Source organism: Caretta caretta, chromosome 3 (genome assembly GCF_965140235.1).
Source record: "Caretta caretta isolate rCarCar2 chromosome 3, rCarCar1.hap1, whole genome shotgun sequence".
Lineage (NCBI taxonomy): Eukaryota > Metazoa > Chordata > Testudines > Cheloniidae > Caretta > Caretta caretta.
This window is the reverse complement of record NC_134208.1, coordinates 140,473,844-140,496,365: the sequence shown is the minus strand read 5'-3', so window position 1 is coordinate 140,496,365 and position 22,522 is coordinate 140,473,844. Positions and strand designations below refer to the sequence as shown.

The following is a 22,522-nucleotide window of genomic DNA, read 5'->3' as shown; positions in this document are numbered from 1 at the left end:
ATTTGGGAAAACACCACAACTAGGGTTCATAAACATAAACCCTGAGCAAAAGACTCACTCCCAAGTAATTTGGGCAGTGTCCTTTCCCCCTCAGGTTCTTAAGCCCAGCAACAAAGTCCCTTTAATGTGCCTGTCCCTTCTCTGCACCCCACTCAGTTACTGTCCTTGGTCAGTGCAGCCCCAGAGGTCAGAAGTTAATCTGAAGAGTTCACCTCCCACCCTGGGTGGAAGGGGGTGGTAAGGAGGCACCTCACATGCTCCACTGCTTGGGCACTCACTGACAACCCTACCAGCCGATTGCCGCGCCTCTGTGTGGCTCTGCTTTGGCCCTCTCCGCCAGCCATCCTGCTGGCTGCTTGCCGCGCCTCTCCACCAGCCACCCAACCAGCTGCTTGCCACACTGCTCCACCAGCTGCCCTGCTGGCTGTGCCTCTCTGCCAGCCACCCTGCTGGGCGCGCTGCTCACCACACCTCTCTGCCAGCTGCCCACTCACCAAGATGTCTTCAAGTGTGGGGGTGGTGTTATCCCCATTTTTCAGATAGGGAACTGTGGCACAGAGAAATTAAGGTCAATCGTGTCCAGTAATTTTGGGTACCCAATTTCAGACACCTAGGGCCTAATTTTTCAAAGTACTTAACTTTATATAGCACTGTATATGTTCAAAGCATGGTTCCCTTTGCTTCAGTTAGAGTTGCAAGTGCTCAGCACTTCTTTGCATCAGAGCAACGGTCTCAAGTCAGGTACCCACAACTTGAAGAACACACACTTAGTAACCACCTATAAAAATGCTGGTTGAAATGACTTGCCAGCATCCCATAGGAACTTGATGGCAGAGTCACGAATAGAATCCAATTGACCAAGGCAGCATTCAACTGCCTTCACTATAAGACTGTCCTTTCTCTTCCTGCAGACCCCTAACTCATTCACTACACACCTGCTCACTTCTGCAAAAAGTGAAGCAGAGGTACCAGTTTCCATCACTGCACAACCCCTATTCATTCCTAGAGCACAGTCCATCCTGTGCACTGAATGAAGAAAGGGTCCTGCAGAGGAAGAATAGCATATGATCATGTAAACAAAGAGTGTATCATAATACATATGTACAATAGTGGGGTGGCGGGGAAGGGGTGGGAGTGGGAATGAAGATTGCACAGGCAACCTTAATTCTGGCTTTGCAATGTTTTTTTTTAGCTGTGTGTGTGGGTGTGACTTTCTAGGTTTTTAAAAAAGCAAACTGAAGAAACAAATTCCATTAAGTAGCTTCATATTGAAACCTGCACTGGTCATTAGCAGAGTTGGATGCGTTAAATCTCGAGCTAATGGAGTAACTGATCCAAGTAGTAGTAATGTCATCCTCTATCTAGACCAGCACTACAGGGGGTATGGGACACTTTCCCAGTGGCTTTAACAGATATTTGCTGATAGCAGAAGAATAATGAGACTCAGAAATCCTAGGTTTCATTTCAGGCTCTGGAATTGAACATACACACAGGGCACCATCCAAATGTCAAGTCCTGCTGTAAAGCATGGTGATGTTAGAGCGTCTCAAAGAAATAGTCATACGAATTTTTTAACATGGGCACAACATATTTTCCCCTAGCCTTGTTCTCAACTGCTGTGGCTGAAAGTTTCCAAAAATACTCAGCCAGAGGCGGACACTCCTCATGGAAAATTTCTGCTTTGGCAGAAATGCTTACAGTTTGGCAAAATTTTAAGCAACTGGAAACAGGGTCTTATCATGGGAAGCATCAGTAAATCTTAATAATAGTCTGTGCTACCAACACCTTGACTGAGCAGTAGAGAGGGCCTGTTGGAATGCTCATGCTCAGTGGTGGAACAAGTAAGGAGCAATGTATTGAGGAAAGCTCTGAAAGATGTGACCAGAAATATGTATTTGAGACTTTGAAGATCCTAACTGGATGTCCATTCTGCCAGTTAAGGACAAAAATGGAAAATACTGCCAGGATACTGATGCACAACTCAATTATTTTTGTGAGTTAATGAATAGATCCCCTTCAAGCTGTAAAGTACAACTTAATCCAAAAATGAACCTAGCAGAAAACAGGGCGGTGACATTAGAGGAAGTGATGTTTGCAGTCAAAAAGTTTTGAAATGATAAAACACCTGGTCTTGACAATATTTCATCAGAATAAGGTGTTGGAGGCACAGATTTGGTTCACTGGCTTCATAGAATTGTCTTAAGTTTGGGAAAACAATCACATTCCAAAAGATTGGCTGTATCACCCCTTTTTCAAAAAAGGAATGAGAGGCTTGCTCAAATTATAGGGGAATAACACTGCTGTCAGTCCCAGGGAAGATGTTTACAATCATTCTAATGAACCAACCAAAACAGTGTCTCAATCCAGAAATGAGAAACACCCTATGTTGTTTCTGTACAGGTTGATCTACAATCCATGCTATATCTGCACAGCAGAATGTTATTGGAAAAACAATTAGAGTGATAAAAAGAAGCTAAGCATTTTTATAGACTTTGAGATGTTTGACTCAGTGCATCAATCAGCAGTGTGGATATTGCTATGTCAGTATGGCGTGCCTGAGGATTTAGTATGCCGAGTGGAGGAACTGTACTGTGGTATTTTTAGCTGTGTGAGGATCAATGATTGTATTACAGACTAGTTTTCAGTAGAATCAGGAGTACATCAGGGATGCATTCTCTTCCCTACATCATTTAATGTTCTAATAGACTCTCTGATGACAAAGCTGATTGAGGTGAAAGTAGGAGTTGTGAAATGTAAAGATTCATCTTTAGAGAATCTTGAGTACGTGGATCATATTGTCTTATTTGGAGATAACTGACCAACTACAGCTAATGCTGGAAGATGTGTGGAAAAATTGTAAAATCTATGGGCCTGAATATCAGTGATGCTAAAACCAGAGCTATGCATGCCTCTTTTAAAAAACAGAAGTGAATGGCCTGACAACACTCCATGTAGATGGAAAGACATCGAATGGGTGAATAGTTTTATCAATCTGGGCAGTCTGTTGACTTCCCTGACAGCAGGAGGTTCTGTAACTGAAAAAGTCAAACCTTGGATCTGTCTTGTGGCAATGGCATGTCAGCATCTTCAGAGGCCTCGGTTTTTGGTGGTGGGATGTCTCTCTGACAGCTATGATACGACTCTTCAAAAAAGTAATGATGACAACCATGTTACATGGAGCAGAAATATGGCTGTTAAAAACAGCGGAGGAGAGGAAACTAAAGAGTTTTCATTGTCCAAAAGTTAGTGTATTTTTAACATCCATTTGTTTGATGTTTTTCCCCTCACAAATGAGATGATCCCAGCAAAAGTTGCAGTCTTGTACGAGTTGAAAACAAGACAACTGCAATGGTGGGGTCACATCCAACGTGAAGAAGTTGATCTGCTTTTACAGAAGGTTTATAGAGCTGAGGTTGAAGGACATAGAGCACAAGGCTGACCATGAATAAGGTTGGAAGATGCAGTTGAGGTAAGAAGCCTAAATCCTCCCATACTGACTCTTGCTAAAGTTAGAAGACTTGCAAGGGACTACTGAAGATGGAAGTCCATTCAACTCAGCATCACAGCCACATCATAGTCATGTGAATTTGATGCTGCTGTTACCAAACCCACCTATAATAATTGTACCAAAGCCGCCAGTAGCTTGTCCATTTGCTATGGGCTCCAATATTGTTTCAGTGCTATTTCCAATATGCTTTTATGTATTACATTTTAAAGAAAATGATGTTTTATGGGACAAATTTTCTGCTGGAGTAATTCGATTGTCATTCGGTGGAGTTATCCCAGTAGAGAATTTGGCCTTGTGTTTTTAACATTACAAAATTTTGCACCTGGATTTGTAATAACTTTCACACACAATTCCTGCTGAAGCCAGATAAGGGGTTTTGAGTGTGGGTAAACTGCAGAAAGAGCATGATTGTTTTAGGTTTACTGACTTCTATTGTTAATTTCACTTGTTTTGTATGAGCATATCAATAGCAACATATTTTCATAATAAAAAGGAATTAAACATTTTATAGAAAAGAAACAGGATCCAATACAGTCATGGGGGTGGGGTGGAGATGGGAAATGTAGGCAATGTAACTTATATGATACCTTTTTACTGCATCAGCTACATCCACCTTTTCCCAAGGACCAACCTAACTGCAAATATTTTCTGAATGAAAAGGTCTGGCTGCCAGGATAAAGTGGTACAGGTAGATTAGACGTCTGTCTCATAAATACTGATCTTTAAATCAAGTTTATGCATCAGTGAACTACTCAATGAACACCTCCAGGTTTCATCTGATTTCACCTCCTCATTATAAAAAGAAACCATCTGTACCACAGTGTTTTTCAGAAGAGAATATTATAGTTTATCATGAACATCCACAAGCACTTCTAGGCATGCCTGATGAACAGTAACCTGCTCTGGCAGAAGTTTATTAACTAGGATTTCATTATGTAGATATTTATTCTGCTCTGCCTCCAAAGCAGGGAATACAGTTAATCGCTTGTCCTGATATAGTGAACCTAATTTAAAAAATAAAAATGAAAGTTTTCCAGTTTCCTAGGAGTTTTAATTCTTACTTTTTCAGACACTCAAATTAGACCAGGAAGAGGCCTCTTCATGAAAATTAGGAGTTCCCTTGTGGTAAATTTAAGGAGGATTTTACTAAAGTGAAATGTGCTTTGCCCTTTCAAATTTACTCAATTACTTAGCCGAGCAGAAACAAAACTGATGGTGGATTTTTCCTGTACTACATGCTGGATAATAACATCAGAGGACTCCATTCTTATTAAATAAAATTAGCTTTTTAATAAAGCAACTATTTACAGAGTAGCTTGAACTGCAGCTTAACATTCCTAGCTATTTGCACAGAGACTGACTTTCTGGTGTCTTCTGCAAACACTTCCCCTTTGCAATCCATGTTCTTGCCTCCACACTCATTCCATGCTGGTAGCTCCAGGGGAAAGTTGTTGGTGGGCCTCCCCTTTTCCCTTCCCTTTCCCCTATGCTTCTGCTGCCTCTAAGCGGATGGGTGTGTGTATGTAGGCAAAATTCTGGCAGGGCTTTGTGCTTAGATGCCTTCTAGAAAACCCAAGCACAGCAGAAGGAGTGTAAGGAAGAAGTTTTCTTCTCAACCGAAGGTGCACCAAAATTCAGAGCTAAGCCACTGCTCTCTCTCCATGACAGGAATCGAAGACTGGTGCAAGACTCATATTTTCCTCATGCTAATTTGAATATCCCACATGTCCAAGCCATAGCCACTATGTGTGCACACAACTCCAGGAGGAATTATCTGGGGATAATGCTGTTTATAAAGAAGATTTGAGCCAGCAGCATACTGCCTTACTTTTGTAGCATATGTGCACTTATTTGGGAGCCATTATAATTGGCAGGCACTCCCTTACTATGGCATATGGGGCTAGCTGTAGATCCAAATAAAACATGGCCTACACTTTGTGAAGTGTTGTGGGATGGATGGCACTATATAAACTGAAACTAACTTTCTTTTTTAAAAAGAATTCTAAATATTTGCAGTATGCAATTTGGTTGGGCAGTAGTTTTATTACCAAAAGCTATGGAGTTTTTTCAACCAGAGTCATAATAATATGACTAAGCAAAGTCCAGACTGAAAGGAAAAACCCAGTACTGAAGTTCAACTTGGCTAATTCAGCTGTGATTGATTTTGACTATGTAATCTTCTGGGGTCCCTTGGTGGCAGAAGAGAATAATGTACTTCTTGCTTGATGAAAAGGAGAAAGCTCTAACTATTCAAAATAGCATCTCCTATAGGCTATATGTTGCGCTCTGGGTATGTCCGCATTGCAGCTGTGGGGTATGAGTGCAGCTTGTGTAGACAGACATACCTAAGTTAGCTTTAATCTACCAAGTTCATCTACCAGAGCAGTGAAGCCATGAAATATGCACTGTAGCACGTGCTAGCTCTACAAGTAATTACCCAGGTTTCTGGGTGGGCTTGTGCAGACTGCATTGAACTGTGTACTGCTGCGGCTTCCCTCCTATGGTGCCAGACCAAGCTAGATTAAAGATAGCCCAGGTATGGCCACTTGAGCTGCATCGCGCCCTGTGATTGCAGTATAGTCATACTCAGTGTGAACCACACTTTGGTGGTGCAGGCTGCTGGCTCATCTCCCCAGCCCAGGGAGAATTAACACCACACCCAGAATCTTTTGAAGATCGTTCCTTCAGGGCACAGTTTTATTCTTTAAACATAAAATTTAGGCAAAACATAAACAGTTCTGTCCACCATGGGCTGTGGCTCCCAAAGGTTCTTCCCCTTGTTTGTTTCTCTTGGTGCTGGAAAGAGGACAAACTCTCCCCTTTGATTACTACGTGTCAGAGCCTACTGCAGAAGCCCATCTCCCTCCTGCACTCACTCCCTCAATGTAGCCACCTGCTGGTTTTTATAGTTACTTGACCCCTTCACAGCTGGGTCTGGTAATAGAACAGGGCTGTCTGGCCACAGGCCCTTAAAGAGGCAGACCTCCCAGTTATGGAAGTTCTGCCACTGACTGAGAGCACACATAACACATGGAAATATGACACACAGATTATTGCTGACCCAGCTGGGAATGGAAGGATTTCCCCCTCCATGTTAAAAGATGTTGCAGCCCGCACCTGTGCTGCACCAGAGACTCGATGGGGCACAATACCCCCCCAAGCTATCCCTGGGACAGGGCTGCTTCCCTCCATCCCAGCATAGGGCTGTGCCATTAAAAGCATACATTAGGCATTAAATATTTAATTACATCACAGATGTTCATGGCTGTTTACAGGCACTTAAAAGACTATCTGCCCTAAGAAACTCACATGAGGCTTAATCCTACGAAGGGCTGTGTACTCTGGCCCTGATCCAGCAAAGCACATAAGAATATGCTTAACAATTTCACTTACTAAACACATAATTCTGCAAACATCAACACTGATATGGTTTATAATCTAATGTTAAAAGTGTGGGGGGAGGGAGCGGAGTGGGAGAAGGATGGAGACTTTTATATCTGTGCTGTGAAATAACCCCTTCTATTTCTAAGGCTGTGGTGACTCCTGCACCCAGACAGATGGGTGGAAAATGGGTTGGCAGGGGCAGGGTATGTTTGGAGTCTTAATTCTGCTCCCTTAATACAGCAGCCAGCATAGGTGAGCCAATGGGAGTAACTGAACGAGGTAAAGCACTTGAGCAACTTATTTCTTCGGTATTGCCAATGTGTGTGATCTTTATCATGCCTTGTGTGATATTGAGGGTTTCTCTTAAAGCCCCAGCTCTTGGATTACTATGTGAGAGTCTCAACATTCATTTAAAGACAAAGTAAATTTCCAGTGCTCATCATGGCATAGAAAAGCTTGAGAACCTCACTTAGGTGCATGCCAAAAGCTCAGAAACCAAAAGACAAGTAAAAGAAACCCAAAGTGTATTTTTAAAAAACTAACACAGAAAAACCTCATAATTTTTAAACCAGTCTCATGATTTTTTGAGGCATTACTCATGATTATTGAACACCTGGGTTTGGCAATGCTGCTTTCCCCGTGGATCAAGTGGGAGCCAGTGCCTGAACTGTGACTCAGAACAATTCAATCCCTGCTTCTGGGGCAGTGCAGTTACATGCTATGCCTTATTCAGGGTAGTTTACTTTTGCTAGAGAACCCTTACAATCTGGTCCTTTAATTTTAAATTATTTGTGGAAGGAACATGTTTCCAGACTGTTGATGAAGAAGATCTCATGGTCAAAACAGGAGTAGTTTTTTTTAAATTTGATTTGCACGCCTGTAGCTCACAAACTGGCTCAAAGCACCTCCCTAATATTCCATTTTGAAAACATTGGCATTGTTTTTGCTTTATATTCCCACACCCCTTTTGTTTACTAATACCACTTGGCTGTTTTTGAATGTTGTTTTCCTTTTCCCTGGCATAGTACTCCTTGTTTCTAGTCCTTTATTATCTCCATTACATTACACTGGTTTTGGATTTCTATGTAGAAAAGCTGAAAAATGCCAAGATTTCCAGGGAAAGGGATCTGTGTAATTTAATGTTAAGTAAAAGCATGAAGAAGTCTGCAAGAAAACAACTGTCAAAATCATGTAATGAAAGTCTGTCTCTCTCTCTCTCTCTCAAAATGTTTGGGGGAGATATCCATCTATCAGCTGGACTGTGGTGTTGCCATACTACCAATCACCACAGTATCTAAGCACTAATAGAAGAAATTTCTTTTCCTACTGATGTCAATGGGAATTTTACCATTTACTTCAGTGGGGACAGGATTTCACCCATGGAGTTTAATGGTGAACAAAAGAGGAAAGACGGTCTTGTGGGTAAATACTGGACTAAGATTTAGGAGATTGGATTTGAGCCTCTGGGCCTGCCATAGGCTATTTTGTGACCTTGGACAATTCATGTAATCTCTCTGTACCTCAATTCCCCATCCATAAAATGGAGATGATAATGCTCTGGTTCTTCCTCCCTTTATCTGTCTTGTTTATTTAGAGTGTAAACTCTCCAGGATAGGGATTATCTCTTGGATACAGCATCTAACACAGTGCATCCTGACCTCAGTTGTATCCTAATGTAAATAAATAATAATGCCTCTTTGGAATACTTACATTGTACTCATGCTACATCTCTCACTATTCTCTGGTGTGTGCTACCATCTAAGGCAGTGTCTACGTTATGGGGTCTACAGCAGCATAACTATGGTGCTGCAGCTGTGCTTCAGTGGCACCATAGTGTGTATACTTCCTACATTGATGAAGGATTTTTCTCTCAATGTAGTTAATCCAGATCCTTAATGGAAGATAGAAATTGATGGAAGTTATTTTCCGTCGACCTAGACATTTCTACACTGGGGTTAGGCTGACCTAACTATGGCACTCGGGGGAAAATTTTTCACAGCCCTGAGCATCATAGTGGGAGCTATCTAATTTTAAGAGTAAGAGTCTAATCTGCTACATAATTAAGCATGTGTTTACAGCCATATAAGTTAGTTAGGCTACTCTCTCATCAGTAGTCTCAGTTACTTGTTTTCTTAAGTGTTTTCTGGATCAAGGCCTAAGAGAGTAAAGGTGATAATGAAGTTAAAGCAGTTAAACTAAATCTCATTTCATCTTCCTTTAGATACTGTCATACCAATAAACTTCTTTATTTGGGTAGTTCTCACTCACATTAGTAATCTGACAGCTATTGTAAAGCATGAAGCATCTCTATTGGTGGACAAAACTGATAGTTTGTGATGGAAATTGTTGCTTGCTTACTTTTTCTGCATGGAAATATTCTAGTAAACGAACAGTGTCATTTTTGCCAGCACTTCTTTGGAAGCTGGTGGCTTGACTTGTACAAATATTTAGGTGCAAAGCATTTGAAGTCATCTTGATCTATAGCACATTGCACAAATCAAGATGAATGACTTGTCCTTATAAGTTTCAGAGTAACAGCCGTGTTAGTCTGTATTCGCAAAAAGAAAAGGAGTACTTGTGGCACCTTAGAGACTAACCAATTTATTTGAGCATGAGCTTCCGATGAAGTGAGCTGTAGCTCACAAAAGCTTATGCTCACATAAATTGGTTAGTCTCTAACGTGTCACAAGTACTCCTTTTCTTTTTGTTCTTATAAGCTTTATTTTAATTAGAAAACTGTTTGTGTTAAAATGCCAGATACTCTAACTTCTAAAAGCATGACTAAGCCTACAGATAAGTGCTGTTGAGTTAGTAGTTCTGAAGCAACTTCTGAAGGTCAGTTTGGGATATTGTATTTGTTTTTCAATGTATTCTACACTATAATAATAACCTATAAAATTAGGTAGGCTCTGCTGCTGGATAGTTTGGTGGTGCATATGTTTCTGGACCAAATTCTCTTACAGATATTTCAAAATATGTACTTTTTACATTACAGAAGTAAGAACTTGGTAAGCAAACTCTTTAAAAACCTTTTTGGTCAAATATTTTTAATTTTGCTAAAATAAGTTACAGCACAATAATAATAGTGACCAGTTTATAATAAAGAGAGAGTGTTGGTTATTTAAAAAAAGAAAAAATTGCTCTTTAAGCTGCTGTTTGCTCTTTGAAATATGCATTAGCCCATCTCAGTGCACCAAAGCACAATGAGAATCTTGCTTTGCCTGCCTTTTTAGAATGAGAACCCTAAAACAAATGCTTTCCTATTTGACCCTACCAGCTACAAATAATGATTCCTGAACCTTTTTTATTTTTCTTGGATTGGTTACAAGTTTTTATTTATCTCCTTTGTTTACTGAACATCACCCATTCAAGGCCGTTTGTTTTTTGCCTCTCTCCTCCCTTTTTACACTTCACATCAGATGACAGAAGGGCACAGGTCCTGTATTATGGGTCATAATTTATACATGTATTTAAAATCTCCCTCTATCCCTGAAATTCCCCACTGCACTGACATAGCTCCCTCTTGCCCTCCCCTGGTTTCAGCTCCAGTAAAGATACTTCATTGAAAAAAGTCTTGTCTCTTACAGTGTTTTTTTCTTTCACTCCTCTGAAACAATTTTAGCTGCTCCCTTCAGAGCCGGAGCATACCAGGGTGCTCAGATTTTGTCAGCAGTCTGTCTATTACACTGAGCTGAACCAATTGGATAAACTCAGCATAAAGAAGCAAGGCTGAGATAGACACAGCCCTAACTGCTGACTAGAAAAGTGAGCCAGTGCTGTTCATGTAAGCCTAAAGAGTTTGAATGTCTCTGAGAAGCAGCTTGCTGCAGATTCACTTCAAAAAATATAGGCCAGATTTTGCCCACAGTTACACCCTTGCTACACAGTTATCATTTCATTGGCCCATTGGGGGTATAGAGATGTAATGCAGGACAGAATTTGACCCCAATAGTCTTTGCTCCTAATGAATGTTATTGGAAGATGCAAGATGGAAATTAATAAAAGTCCAGATTTGAAACTATACTTGGGCATATTGTGTGGGGAGGGAGGGAGAAATTAAAGATGATTTTGAGGAGGGAGCAAGATATGCCACTTTTTCTGCTCAGGCTTCTGAGACCTGGTCCAGCCCCTGGCAAAGGTTAGTGTATCTCAATCTGCTCTAACATATGCTCAGTTTCTCAGAGATCCAAAAGGCTGCCACAGCATCTTAGAATAGTTGGAGTGCAGATTTAACCCAGGTACTCTCCCATGCCAGTAGCTGGAAAGGTGGGGGTTGTAGCATGAAAGGCCAAAATCTTGACTGATAGCTCTACAGTCATCTGAACTCTTCATCATACTGGCAGGGTAATATCTGAGTTCAGATTATGAGATTCATTAGATTAATTTTTACTCTTTTTTAAAAAATCTGTCTACGACTCTATGCTCATTTTGCAACACCTAAAGATTCTAAATTATGTAAAAAATGCTAAATTATTTATATCCAAATGGCAGTCAGTGCAAGTACCCCAGCTGAGTTCTGACATCTCCTGCCTTACCGTGAAGATAGTTTGTTTTCTGAAATGTGTGAAGCTGCTGCCTCTGTTTCCTGATTAGCTTGTCTAATTTGTTGGTACTGATATTCTGTCTGATGGGCAATTCTTGCATAATGCTAGTTATGCTACATATTGGCCCTGGACCTGAACCACATAGAATATATCTGCAACCTTCTATGTGTCACTCCAGCTTTTCCCTTAGACTTCATAGATTCATAGATACTAAGGTCAGAAGGGACCATTATGATGATCCAGTCTGACCTCCTGCACAACACAGGCCACAGAATCTCACCCACCCACTCCTGCGAAAAACCTCTCACCTATGTCTGAGCTATTGAAGTCCTCAAATCGTGGTTTAAAAACTTCAAGGAGCAGAGAATCCTCCAGCAAGTGACCCAGGCCCCATGCTACAGAGGAAGGCGAAAAACCTCCAGGGCCTCTTCCAATCAGCCCTGGAGGAAAATTCCTTCCCGATCCCAAATATGGCTATCAGCTAAACCCCGAGCATATGGGCAAGATTCACCAGCCAGATACCCAGGTAAGAATTTTCTGTAGTAACTCAGATCTCACCCCATCTAACATCCCATCTCAGGCCATTGGGGCTATTTACCATGAATATTTGAAGATCAATTAATTACCAAAATCATGTTATCCCATCATACCATCTCCTCCATAACATTATCAAGTTTAATCTTAGAGCCGGATAGGTCTTTTGCCCCCACTGCTTCCCTTGGAAGGCTATTCCAAAAGTTCACTCCTCTGATGGTGAGAAACCTTCGTCTAATTTCAAGTCTAAGCTTCCCAATGACCAGTTTATATCCATTTGTTCTTGTGTCCACATTGGTACTGAGCTTAAATAATGCCTCTCCCTCTCCAGTATTTATCCCTCTGATATATTTGTAGAGAGCAATCATATCTCCCCTCAACCTTCTTTTTGTTAGGCTAAACAAGCCAAGCTCCTTGAGTCTACTTCCTTCCATTTTCTTCCCCAAGTTGTATTACAGTTCTAATACAACACATAGCAACTTCCATTCAGGTGGAAGAACTGGTTCTTTTGGTCCCCATTCTGTATGGCATGCCCAAGTGCTGCTGTTGGGAGGAAGGGACAGTGGGCTGGGTGAAGTATATAGCACATCTAAAAGTGCATGGAAAAGGGGCTAATGTACTGCCTCTTTCCCTTGTATGCTACCAGAGTTAGGGGTTGCATGGATTCATGGTGCAGGGAAAAGGAGCGTTTTGTTGGATACATTGTAATCACAAAAGATATCTCAGTATGTCCGGGTCATGGGATGAGCCAGTGATTAGGAGAAAATTGTAGGCAAGTGCATGTGACAGTCAACTAAATTATTCTATGAGGTGTGGCATGAATTCAGTGTTCATGACATTCGTACAATGCTTGTAATGTCAGTCATTTTTGCTGTAGCAGTCAGATGGACATAGATGCAAGGGGTCTTGGCAGGAGCAGGTGTATGGGTAATTTTGAAAATTGTTTGAAAAGGAGAAGCAGCAGTTTAATTTGGCTCATACAGTGAACTGGAAATAGTGACCTACTGCAGAACTGATTGATTTAGTAGGAATTTGTCTCAGTTCTAAATTAGGCTGTGTTAGATGGTGGTGGTGGCTTGGACAAGTTACTTTTCTGCATACAGGAGACTGGGAGTAAAATGAAGTGGAGGGCCTGTGTCATATCTTAGCAGGTCCCTTCAGGTTGGACTGGTGGTGCTTTGATGGCCTTGTCTTAATAGGAAAAAAGGTGTGTTCTTAGCTTGAGTTAGCTAACGAGGTAAAAGACTAGTGAAGACAGGCAGCTTGTAGTTTTCACACAAGTTAGTTGGCTGAGTAAAAGGACTAGACACTCCCACTGAAAGCCTGTCCTGCGTTGGATTAGGAAGCAGTAACACTTTGTAAGGCCAGCATGTATGAAATGATAAAACTTCTATTAATGTGTGTGAGACATAGGAGCTATGTGCCACCCTGCAGAAGTGCTAAAAGTAGCACAGACACCTAAATTACAAATGCAGCTAAAGGCTTAGTGCTATTAACAACCCCCACAACCCCTTTCAGATATTAAAAATCAGGAAGGGGTGATATTAACATCAAATGAGGGGAAGACACAGAAGCTGGGGTGGGGGGTATCTGGAGGATAGGGATGTGAAAGTTGGAGCAGGAGAGAATGGAGTAGAAGACATGGCCAGGGAAGGTGAGACTGTCAGGCAGGGAGGAAAGCAAGAACAGACAGATCCTGTAGAATGGGGTCCCAAAGTGGCTGCCAACAATCCAATTTTTAGCAGCTGTTTGAACTGGCTGGAGGAAGGAACTGTAGCTGGCTGGTGAGAGGAGGCTATTGATGGGAGAGGGAAGGAAGGAAAGGCAAACCACTGTACAGAAGTTGGCTCTATAAAGAGAGAGGTCTGAGTGATGTATTCCATTGAAGTACAGTAGCAAGCTGTTCCTGGCATGCCACTAAAGGGTTTAAAAAGTAACTATATTGTATGACCCCCATCAAATCACAATGTTGCATTGGTAACAAACAATACCATGCAAAGATTAGAAGACAGGGAAAAGCTGAAGTACTTGATATGATGCCTGGGAAACACCATGAAACTTCCTATAGAAAACACATCACAGGACAGGATTGCTGTAGGTAGCAATATAATCATATCAACAGCTGAAGCAGCTCTACCCATACCTCATGTAGGAGTGTGGCATTTACATGGATAAAAAGGGGGTTGGATTGATTGTTTGATTGATTGAACAGCAGCATGGACCAACGTGTGTGCCTGTTCTCCAGCTGCAGGCACACATGCTGGCCTATTTTGCTTTTCATAATAGGGTATCTGCAAGTTTGAGCTTAGCTACACCAACTGTGTTGTGCCATGTGTGTGCTGGTCAAAGGATGTGCTGTGCCATACCCTTGATACTCCATGTATTTACATACTTTTTCATGGATTTCTGCTGCTCCTGGGCTGCCTTCCATGCAATGGTGCTGTGTGGTCCTGAACCAATATGTTCCAATCATTACGATTCCATGGGGCGTGGGAGAGTGTGATGGCCGTCTGCTGCTGCATCTTGAAAATACCCACTTTTACTGTATTGTCAGGAGAACAGACAGAGAAAGATACAGAGAAGTTCAAACTGTTGGGGAAAGTAGGAATCCTATAAACTTTTGAGTGAAAACTGTTCACATTCAGCATCTGTATTTTTGGTTGTTACCCAAGTGTCATCAAAAAAATAAAACACAACCAAACAGTACATATTATGTAACTGTATTTTTGTTACTACTAGAACAAAACACTACATTTTTATATTGTCACCAAAACCCCTTGATATAAATAAAGCTCTTTTGTTCCGCTGAGTACATTTTTATTTCTCTCTGTATTTCATAAACACTAAGAAAATAGGGTCATTGCCTCATAGCTACTTCCATAGTTGGTTTTACTCTTTGAAGTCTTTCTTTCAAAGTTCTCTTTCAGACTGGCATCATCATGATTTAAATGCACCAATGACTAGATCTTACCACCATTGAAATGTACCTATTGACAATAATGGGAGCAGGATTGGGCCCATATGCACAGTTAATATAGAACTTTTAAAAAAATTTCTCATTGTCTAGTCTTACTACTTTTACTATTTAAAAGGGTAGCCTCAGTTAACTGCACAATATAGCATTTTAGTTTAATACCACCTTATTTGTAGAACATCAGTTTTAATTCTTTACCAAAACAACTTTTGAATTCTCTTCACAAATGATCTGCCTGCAAACATTCATCAGAAACTGACATGCCATTCTGAGCTACAATAATTATTTCTTAGTGCTGTATGAGGGAGTTGGAATTTTTTGTCTGTGCTTAATATAATACTGAGGAGTGTGGGGAATTAGTGAACTGGTTCTGCACACTGTGAAAAAGGAAATTCCTGTTAGTTTATTTCTGTTTAATACTGACATATTTCAACCTCTACTAAAAGAGAGGACAGTGGACTACAGCAAAGAGATCACAATCAAAACAAATGACTCATTTCCTCATAAAAGAACTACAGTACTGAGTATTCTACATACCATGGCCCAGAACACTTCAGTAATGCTGTTGTAAGCTGTAGTGTTCAAGCCATTATTGTGGAATTCTGGCATGCACTAAATCAGTGTAGGACCTTATAAAGTAACAATGATTTTGTGATGAAGGCATAAGACCTTGAGTCTGAAAATCTGGGTTCTGTTCCTGACCCTGCCGCTGATTACCTGCACAACCTTCCTTAGTCACTTAATCTTTGTCTCAGTTTCCCCATTTGTCAAACAGGGGTAATAATAGTGATTTCACTCAAGGAGCACTGTGAGGCTTAATCCATTAGTATCTGTAAAGTGTTTAGAACTCTTTGAATGGAAGTTGCTCTATAAATGCATTAGTCTGTTGTTTGCATGCATTATTGTATTGTATGCAAATATATTATTAGAGTTGTTGAAACAGCTATGAAAAAACATCATGCAGAACAAGCCAACGATTTTCCTTTTTCCTTGAGATTCTTTATCAGCCTTTGTGTTTGTTCATTTTGTCTTGAACCAGTGCTGCCAGCATGAATTCCTTGGGGTAGTGTCTAACAAAGATCATTCCCCTGGTGACTCGTTTGTCATCCTCTTGGCTACATTAGGAAGCTTTAGCTCCCAAAAAGCCTTGTTTCACATATTCAGACAAAACGGTTTAGGTGCTGGGACATTGCACTCTATATGATTTTATAAAAATGTGCTAATGAGTGTGAGTATAAGGTAATTGGAATATGCTTCATGCAAAAGGTCTCTTGTAAGGTATCATTACAAAGCTTATAATCTACTGAGTGTGGTCATCCTATTTGTATAAATATATCACTCTTGTATCTGAAACTAGAACTATGAAATATAACTCTGAGGGCCTACTGTAGTTATGCAACGTGTGGACCATTAATGGTGGTTTGGAATCTTAATGGCTCCCATTAACCAGGACAATTGACTGTAGATGGCTCTGTTTTACTTGTAAGTCTTCCTGTATACCTGTGTGCTGGCAAGTGGGTAATGAAGTCTTACCGTGACATGTGATCATGTCACCTGAACTGGAATCCATCTTTAACCTGGTGTTTTTCCATTGAGAAGGAGGGGTGGGAACCCAGAGGGACAAAGGATTCCCACCTTATGCAAAAGATATGTAAGTGGGTGGAACAGAACAAATGAGAGGGCCATCATGAGAAATCCCCTAGCTACCCCCTGAGCTGGAACAAGGCCTGTACCAGGGAAAAGGATTGTGCCCAGACTAGGAAGGCATCCAGTCTGTGAAAGAAACTTATTGAAACATCTCTGAGGGTGAGATTTTATCTGTATTCACTTTTATTATTGTACTAGGCTTAGACTTGCGTGTTTTTTTTTTATTTTGCTTGGTAATTCACTTTGTTCTGTCTGCTATTACTTGGAACCACTTAAATCCTACTTTCTGTATTTAATAAAATTACTTTTTACTTATTAATTAACCCAGAGTATGTATTAATACCTGGGGGGGGAGCCAGCAGCTGTGCATATCTCTCTATCGCTATTATAGAAGGTGAACAATTTATGAGTTTACTCTCTAGATGCTTTATACAGGGTAAAACGGATTTATTTGGGGTTTGGACCCCATTAGGAGTTGAGCATCTGAGTGTTAAAGACAGGAACGCTTCTTAAGCTGCTTTCAGTTTAAGCCTACAGCTGTTAGGGGATGTGGTTCAGACCTGGGTCTGGGTTTGCAGCAGGCTAGCGGGTCTGGCTCAAACCAGGCAGGGCACTGAAATCCCAAGCTGGGAAGGCAGGGGCAGAAGTAGTCTTGGCGAGGGATAGCTCAGTGGTTTGAGCATTGGCCTGCTAAACCCAGGGTTGTGAGTTCAATCCTTGAGGGGGCCATTGGGGATCTGGGGCAAAAATTGGGGATTGGTCCTGCTTTGAGCAGCAGGTTGGACTAGATGACCTCCTGAGGTCCCTTCCAACCCTGATATTCTATGTCTTTCTATGTCTCAAATCAGTTGGCAATCCCAAGGGGTTTCTGTGATCCAACCCCTCACAGGTGCTGATTCTGCCAGCCTGACCAAGAATCCAGTCTGTGGAAGTTCGAGGGGGACGGGACTTCGGAGTGAAACGGACCTGAGTCCTGCTGGCATTGTAACCTGCATGCTGCAAGGAAAGCAGAGGGAGAGAAAGCGAGTGACGTGTGATGACTGCACCTAGCCCTGCATACAGGCGTGAGGGATGGGAGAAAGAGCTGAGCCCACCCCAAGGGAGTGGCCAGCCACGCTCCTTTCCCCCCCCCCCCCACAGAGTGGTCCCAAGGGGGCCGTGCAACACGCCGGGGCGCTTGCTCCCCACAGGTGGATGCTCAGGGATTGCTCGTGCCGGTGCCGCTGACTCCCAGGCGCGGCAGACGGGGCTGGCGCGGCTCGGGAACTGGCTGGAGAAGGGGGACGCGCGTTCCCTGCTTGGGGAGCCGCTGAACTTTGGCCAGCCAAGGAAAGGGCCGTTCACAAGGGAAGGGGGCTCCCCCCCCCCCCAGTTAGACAAGCGCGCCTGGATTCAGCGGCAGTCCCCTCCGCTCCCCCGGGGAAGCCGCCTGCACCCCAGGGAGGCGGCGGGGCGGCTCCTTTCCTCGAAGCCACCGTGGGGCTTGTTGAGTGCTCCCCAAAGGTGGCTGCTGGAGAGGAGGAGGAGGAGCTGAACGAATGCCAGGGGCCGAGGCGGCAGCAGCAGCTCCAGCCCCTTCACTGCACCAACCTGCGGGCTGGCTGGAGAGGGAGCCCAGCCCCTCCCTCTTCAGCCGCCGCCGCCACCCCGCGCGTCTGCCTCCGGCTCAGGGTCCCAGCCAGAGCCGCAAGCAGCCGCCTTGCGCTGCGCCCGCTCCGGACTGCAGCCGCCGGCCGGCGGGGGCAACGAGCAGCAGCGGCATCTTGGAGCATCTGCTGTCCGGAGTCCCCCTGCTCCCCTCCCACCTCACACCTGCAGCTCGTCTTCCCCCTCGCCTCCCCCTCCCTCCTGAATTATTTCTCCGCCTCCCTCTTTCCCTCCCCTCCCCTCCCCCACCCACCCAACCTGGTGCCTCCTAGTTCCTTGATTTCCTCTGGTTTTCCTTGGACTCTGCCTTGTCATGTCAAGATGGAAGTCAGGCATGACTGGCTCGCCTCTTCCCCCCACGAGGGCTTCGAGCAGCTGAGGCTGAAGAGCCGCCCCAAAGAGCCGTCCCCGAGCCTACCCAGAGTAGGAGCCAACTTCTACAGCACTGTCAAGCAGCAGGACTTCAGTGCCAGCGTCTGGCTGAGGAGGAAAGACCAACTGGAGCATGTAAGCCAGCTTCTGATTCCCCTTCTTTCCTTTCCCCACTGGGGCTCCTCCAGCAAAGGCTAGGGAGGAGTGAGGGGTGAGCTTCTGTGATCTGTTGGCGAAATTCCCAAAGGATAGAGGAGGAAAGAAACGAACCAAAGGTCCTGAAGCGGCCCACCGAGGTAAATAGCCTGCCAGAATATAGTCCCCAAACTGCTGTGTAAAATGTGAGTGGGAAAGTTATGCGGAGCCTGGGAAGTTACTGAACATCCCTGCAATATTTCCCAGCCTCCTACAAACTGAGCACTGAGGAGAGTGGAGATGTATTGGGAAGGTGGCACTGGGGCTGACTGCTGTGTTGGCTTGTAATTTATCTCATGTAGGCCTAGGATTGTTTAAAAGAAAACATGAGTGTAGATTTGATTTTTTTTTCTCTTCCTATGTGGGACTTTAAAATGTTAACTCTGTGTAGAGTCCTGGAGGTTTCCCTGAAGGATCAATTCCTGCAGTGGTATTCTATGACTTAACCATGTGCCTTTGGGGCCACAGCAGAACTGATGCTGTGGATGGCTGTAGTGAATATCTTATGTGGTTGTGAGGTGCTTGTGAGTAGTGCTGTGGCTCATCTGCTTTAAAGCAATGTTGTTGTTTTGCTTTATGTAACTTTTAAAAGCAAAGAACTGAGTTGAGATAAATTGCATGGTGTGTTAGAGTTTTCTGAATAGCTTTTTAGATGAAGCCCATGGTTAGTGTGTAGTATAATCAAAATAAGGAGATAGATGCGTATGGATAGAGAAGCAAAAGAGGCTGGATGGGTTTACATATTTTAACAGTCTGCAAATTATTCACTAATGGAAAGGATGGGAGACAGTGACAGAGTTAAAAATGACTGAGATACATAGAAAATATTACATTTGGTGTAAGCCATGTTAGGGTTTTTTTCAGGTAGAAACCCACCTATTAAAAGCATAACGGTCCTACTGTTGCATGAAAATTATAGATATTACATTAACACCTGTTTAAGATTAAACCTAAAAACAACTGGTTGATAAGGTGTTAAATTTCGTCTCCACCAAATTGTATATTATAAAAATATTCCTTTTGAAGTACTTGTACCTGTTAATAAAATATTAAGTATAGGTTGTTTACAGTTCTAATAAAATCACAAGAACTGAAGAACTGTTGGAAATAGAATTCAATACTTCTCAAATATTTGAAATGTTCTCTCTACCTTACTACACATCTCCCTGATTCTTCACACTAACAACAAGGCTTCACAGTAGTAAGCTCATAAGAAGAGTGTTTTCCCATTGTGAGTCAGAAAGAAAGGTCACTGCTTTATCTCAGGAGGGCTGTGTGTTAATACATAAAAAGCACAGAAATCTAACTATTGGGTTTGTAACTGGTTTTTGCTTGTAACATCTACGTGTTGATTATCATTTGCCAAGACGTAACACGACTACCCCATCTATAATCAAATCAACAGATAATGAGCCACTGTTCTGGTATCTGAACATTAGCATGCCCAAATATACAGTATATAAAATACATAATAAAAAAACCTGTACCATAGCATTGCCTAGGATGGGCTAAATAGACTTCACTTGTTCGAAGAGAACAAGTGGAGAGCCCCCACCCATTTTTTGTGTGCTTATTTATTATAAAGTCTGAACTTGGCATAGCAATCAGAAACAGAGCTGCAACATCAATGTGAAAAGGTTTCCTGTAATCCGTTTCATATTAATGGGGGAGGGATAGCTCAGTGGTTTGAGCATTGGCCTGCTAAACCCAGGGTTATGAGTTCAATCCTTGAGGGGGCCATTTAGGGGTCTGGGGCAAAAAAAATTGGGGATAGGTCCTGCTTTGAGCAGGGAGTTGGACTAAATGATCTCCTGAGGTCCCTTCCAACCCTGATATTCTGTGATTCTCATTTGAGCCAGCTATTTCATTCCCATAGCACATTTGAACACTGTTAAGAAAAAATAATTGGAACATGGATATTCCTTGCACACAATGAAATATTTGAATACACATTTAAGGGCTATGTTTATTATGAATACATTGCAGTATACTGTATGTACCAAGTGTATACATGTATACAAGTAGATACTTTATTTTTATGATTTCGGATCATTTTAACACTCATGAGTGGTGGACTAGAGACACAAATTACTACAAAAAAAGAACAGGATTACTTGTGGCACCTTAGAGACTAACAAATTTATTTGAGCATAAGCTTTCATGAGCTACAGCTTACTTCATCACTTACTACATACCTCACCTCAATGAGTATTTAATCCCAGAATCATGTGTTTTTGTTTATAAAATACTTGGTGCCATGTAATTATTTTCTGTTTTTAAAGAGGTGGTAACTTAGCCATTTCTGCCTTTTTTTTTTTTTTAACAAAGGGTGTAATACTTTGAGGTGCATCATTTTTAATGGCCTATTCACTTATGTAGTGATGTTTCTGACTGAGACGATACTACAGATATACATGCTGAATGATGTAGATGGAGGATAGGTATAATATTTTAGTTTGGTGCTCTCTTCTGATACAATCATGCTATTTCTTCTGTGCTAAGAAAATCATTCCACTTAGGAGTGAACCATGTTATGTATACCATCTATGGCTTAAAGCTAAATAGATATAAATAAAATTGATACATATAGTAATGGCAGATGCAGGTAAAGGAATATTCTATAAACACAGATATGCACGCACACACTCTGGAGACATAACATTTATTTAAATGTTATAAGTCTATTGGAAGCATTATTTAAACTGATTTCAGTGATATTCACTTCTATAGGTTATCAGCAAGATTTATTGACCAGAGAAGTTTCATTGAAGTCAATATTTATCTTAAGAGTCAGAAAAACAACTTAATGGAATTATGAAGTAAATATATGTATCTCTCAGAAATACTTATAAATCTCTTATGGTTATGAATTTCAAAACTGTAACAAGTTTTTTTCTTTTACACTAAAATGTAAAGGGGAGACGAAGTTAGAGGTACAGAAAACAAAATACTATAAATATCCCAAGCTTTATATGGAACTCACTGCAACCAGTCAGAATGTACTCATTTACAATTCATCTGATTTCTTAAGTGATTTCTTGTTCCATATCTTACTACTATTGTCTGATCCCTAAGGAGGTAAAGCTCTAGAAACGTATTGCTGACTTGACTTTTTTTACATTAGTCTGGATTTCCTTCTTCCAAGCTGTAATGGTATAGTTTAAACATAGGTTATCATTAGTTTGACAAACAACTTTTCAAACCACATCAGATTTTAAAACAAATCACTCATATTCTGTTTCTTGGCTAAGGACCAAGTGCAGCAAGTATCTCAGCACATGCCTAAATTTAAGCATATGATCTGTCCTATTAAAGCTTAAAGTTAGGCTCATGCTGAAGTACCTTGCTGAACTGCGGCCTAAATGCATAAATACACTGCAGTTAATGGGTGAAAATGACATTAGGTTAGTTTATAGTTTAAAAGGGGGGATTTTTCCATATGAAGACTATAATCAAAGAACCTTGTCTTCTGGGACAAGGTTCTTAAATCCGTATTAGAGATATTGCAATTCAGAATCACTGTGTAAGTGAAATCCCTCACATTCTACGAATCTAGTTTAGTCATTTTCTAATGCCTCCTGTGAGATTATTGGCCTGGTAAGTGACACAACTGATTGAAGACTTGCCTGAAACCCTTAGATCTCCTCCTTTTAGAAGTATTTTTTTTAATGGACAAGGGTCCCCTTTGGCTCCATCCCCTATTTTATCTTTTCAGTG

General features: G+C 41.7%; 1 protein-coding gene across 2 annotated transcripts in view; it reads left to right on the top strand.

Annotated features, from left to right (window-relative positions):
- Positions 1-18,461: 18,461 nt before the first annotated feature.
- Positions 18,462-22,522, top strand: part of PLD5 (phospholipase D family member 5) — a 269,816-nt gene continuing 265,755 nt past the window's right edge. The window contains exon 1 of one of the 2 annotated variants that reach the window (XM_048843741.2): positions 18,462-18,745. In XM_048843741.2, the coding sequence (XP_048699698.1) occupies positions 18,560-18,745 (186 nt within the window). In that variant the 5' untranslated portion in view covers positions 18,462-18,559. The remainder of the gene's footprint in view (positions 18,746-22,522) is intronic. The other variant, XM_048843744.2, reaches the window with a different exon arrangement.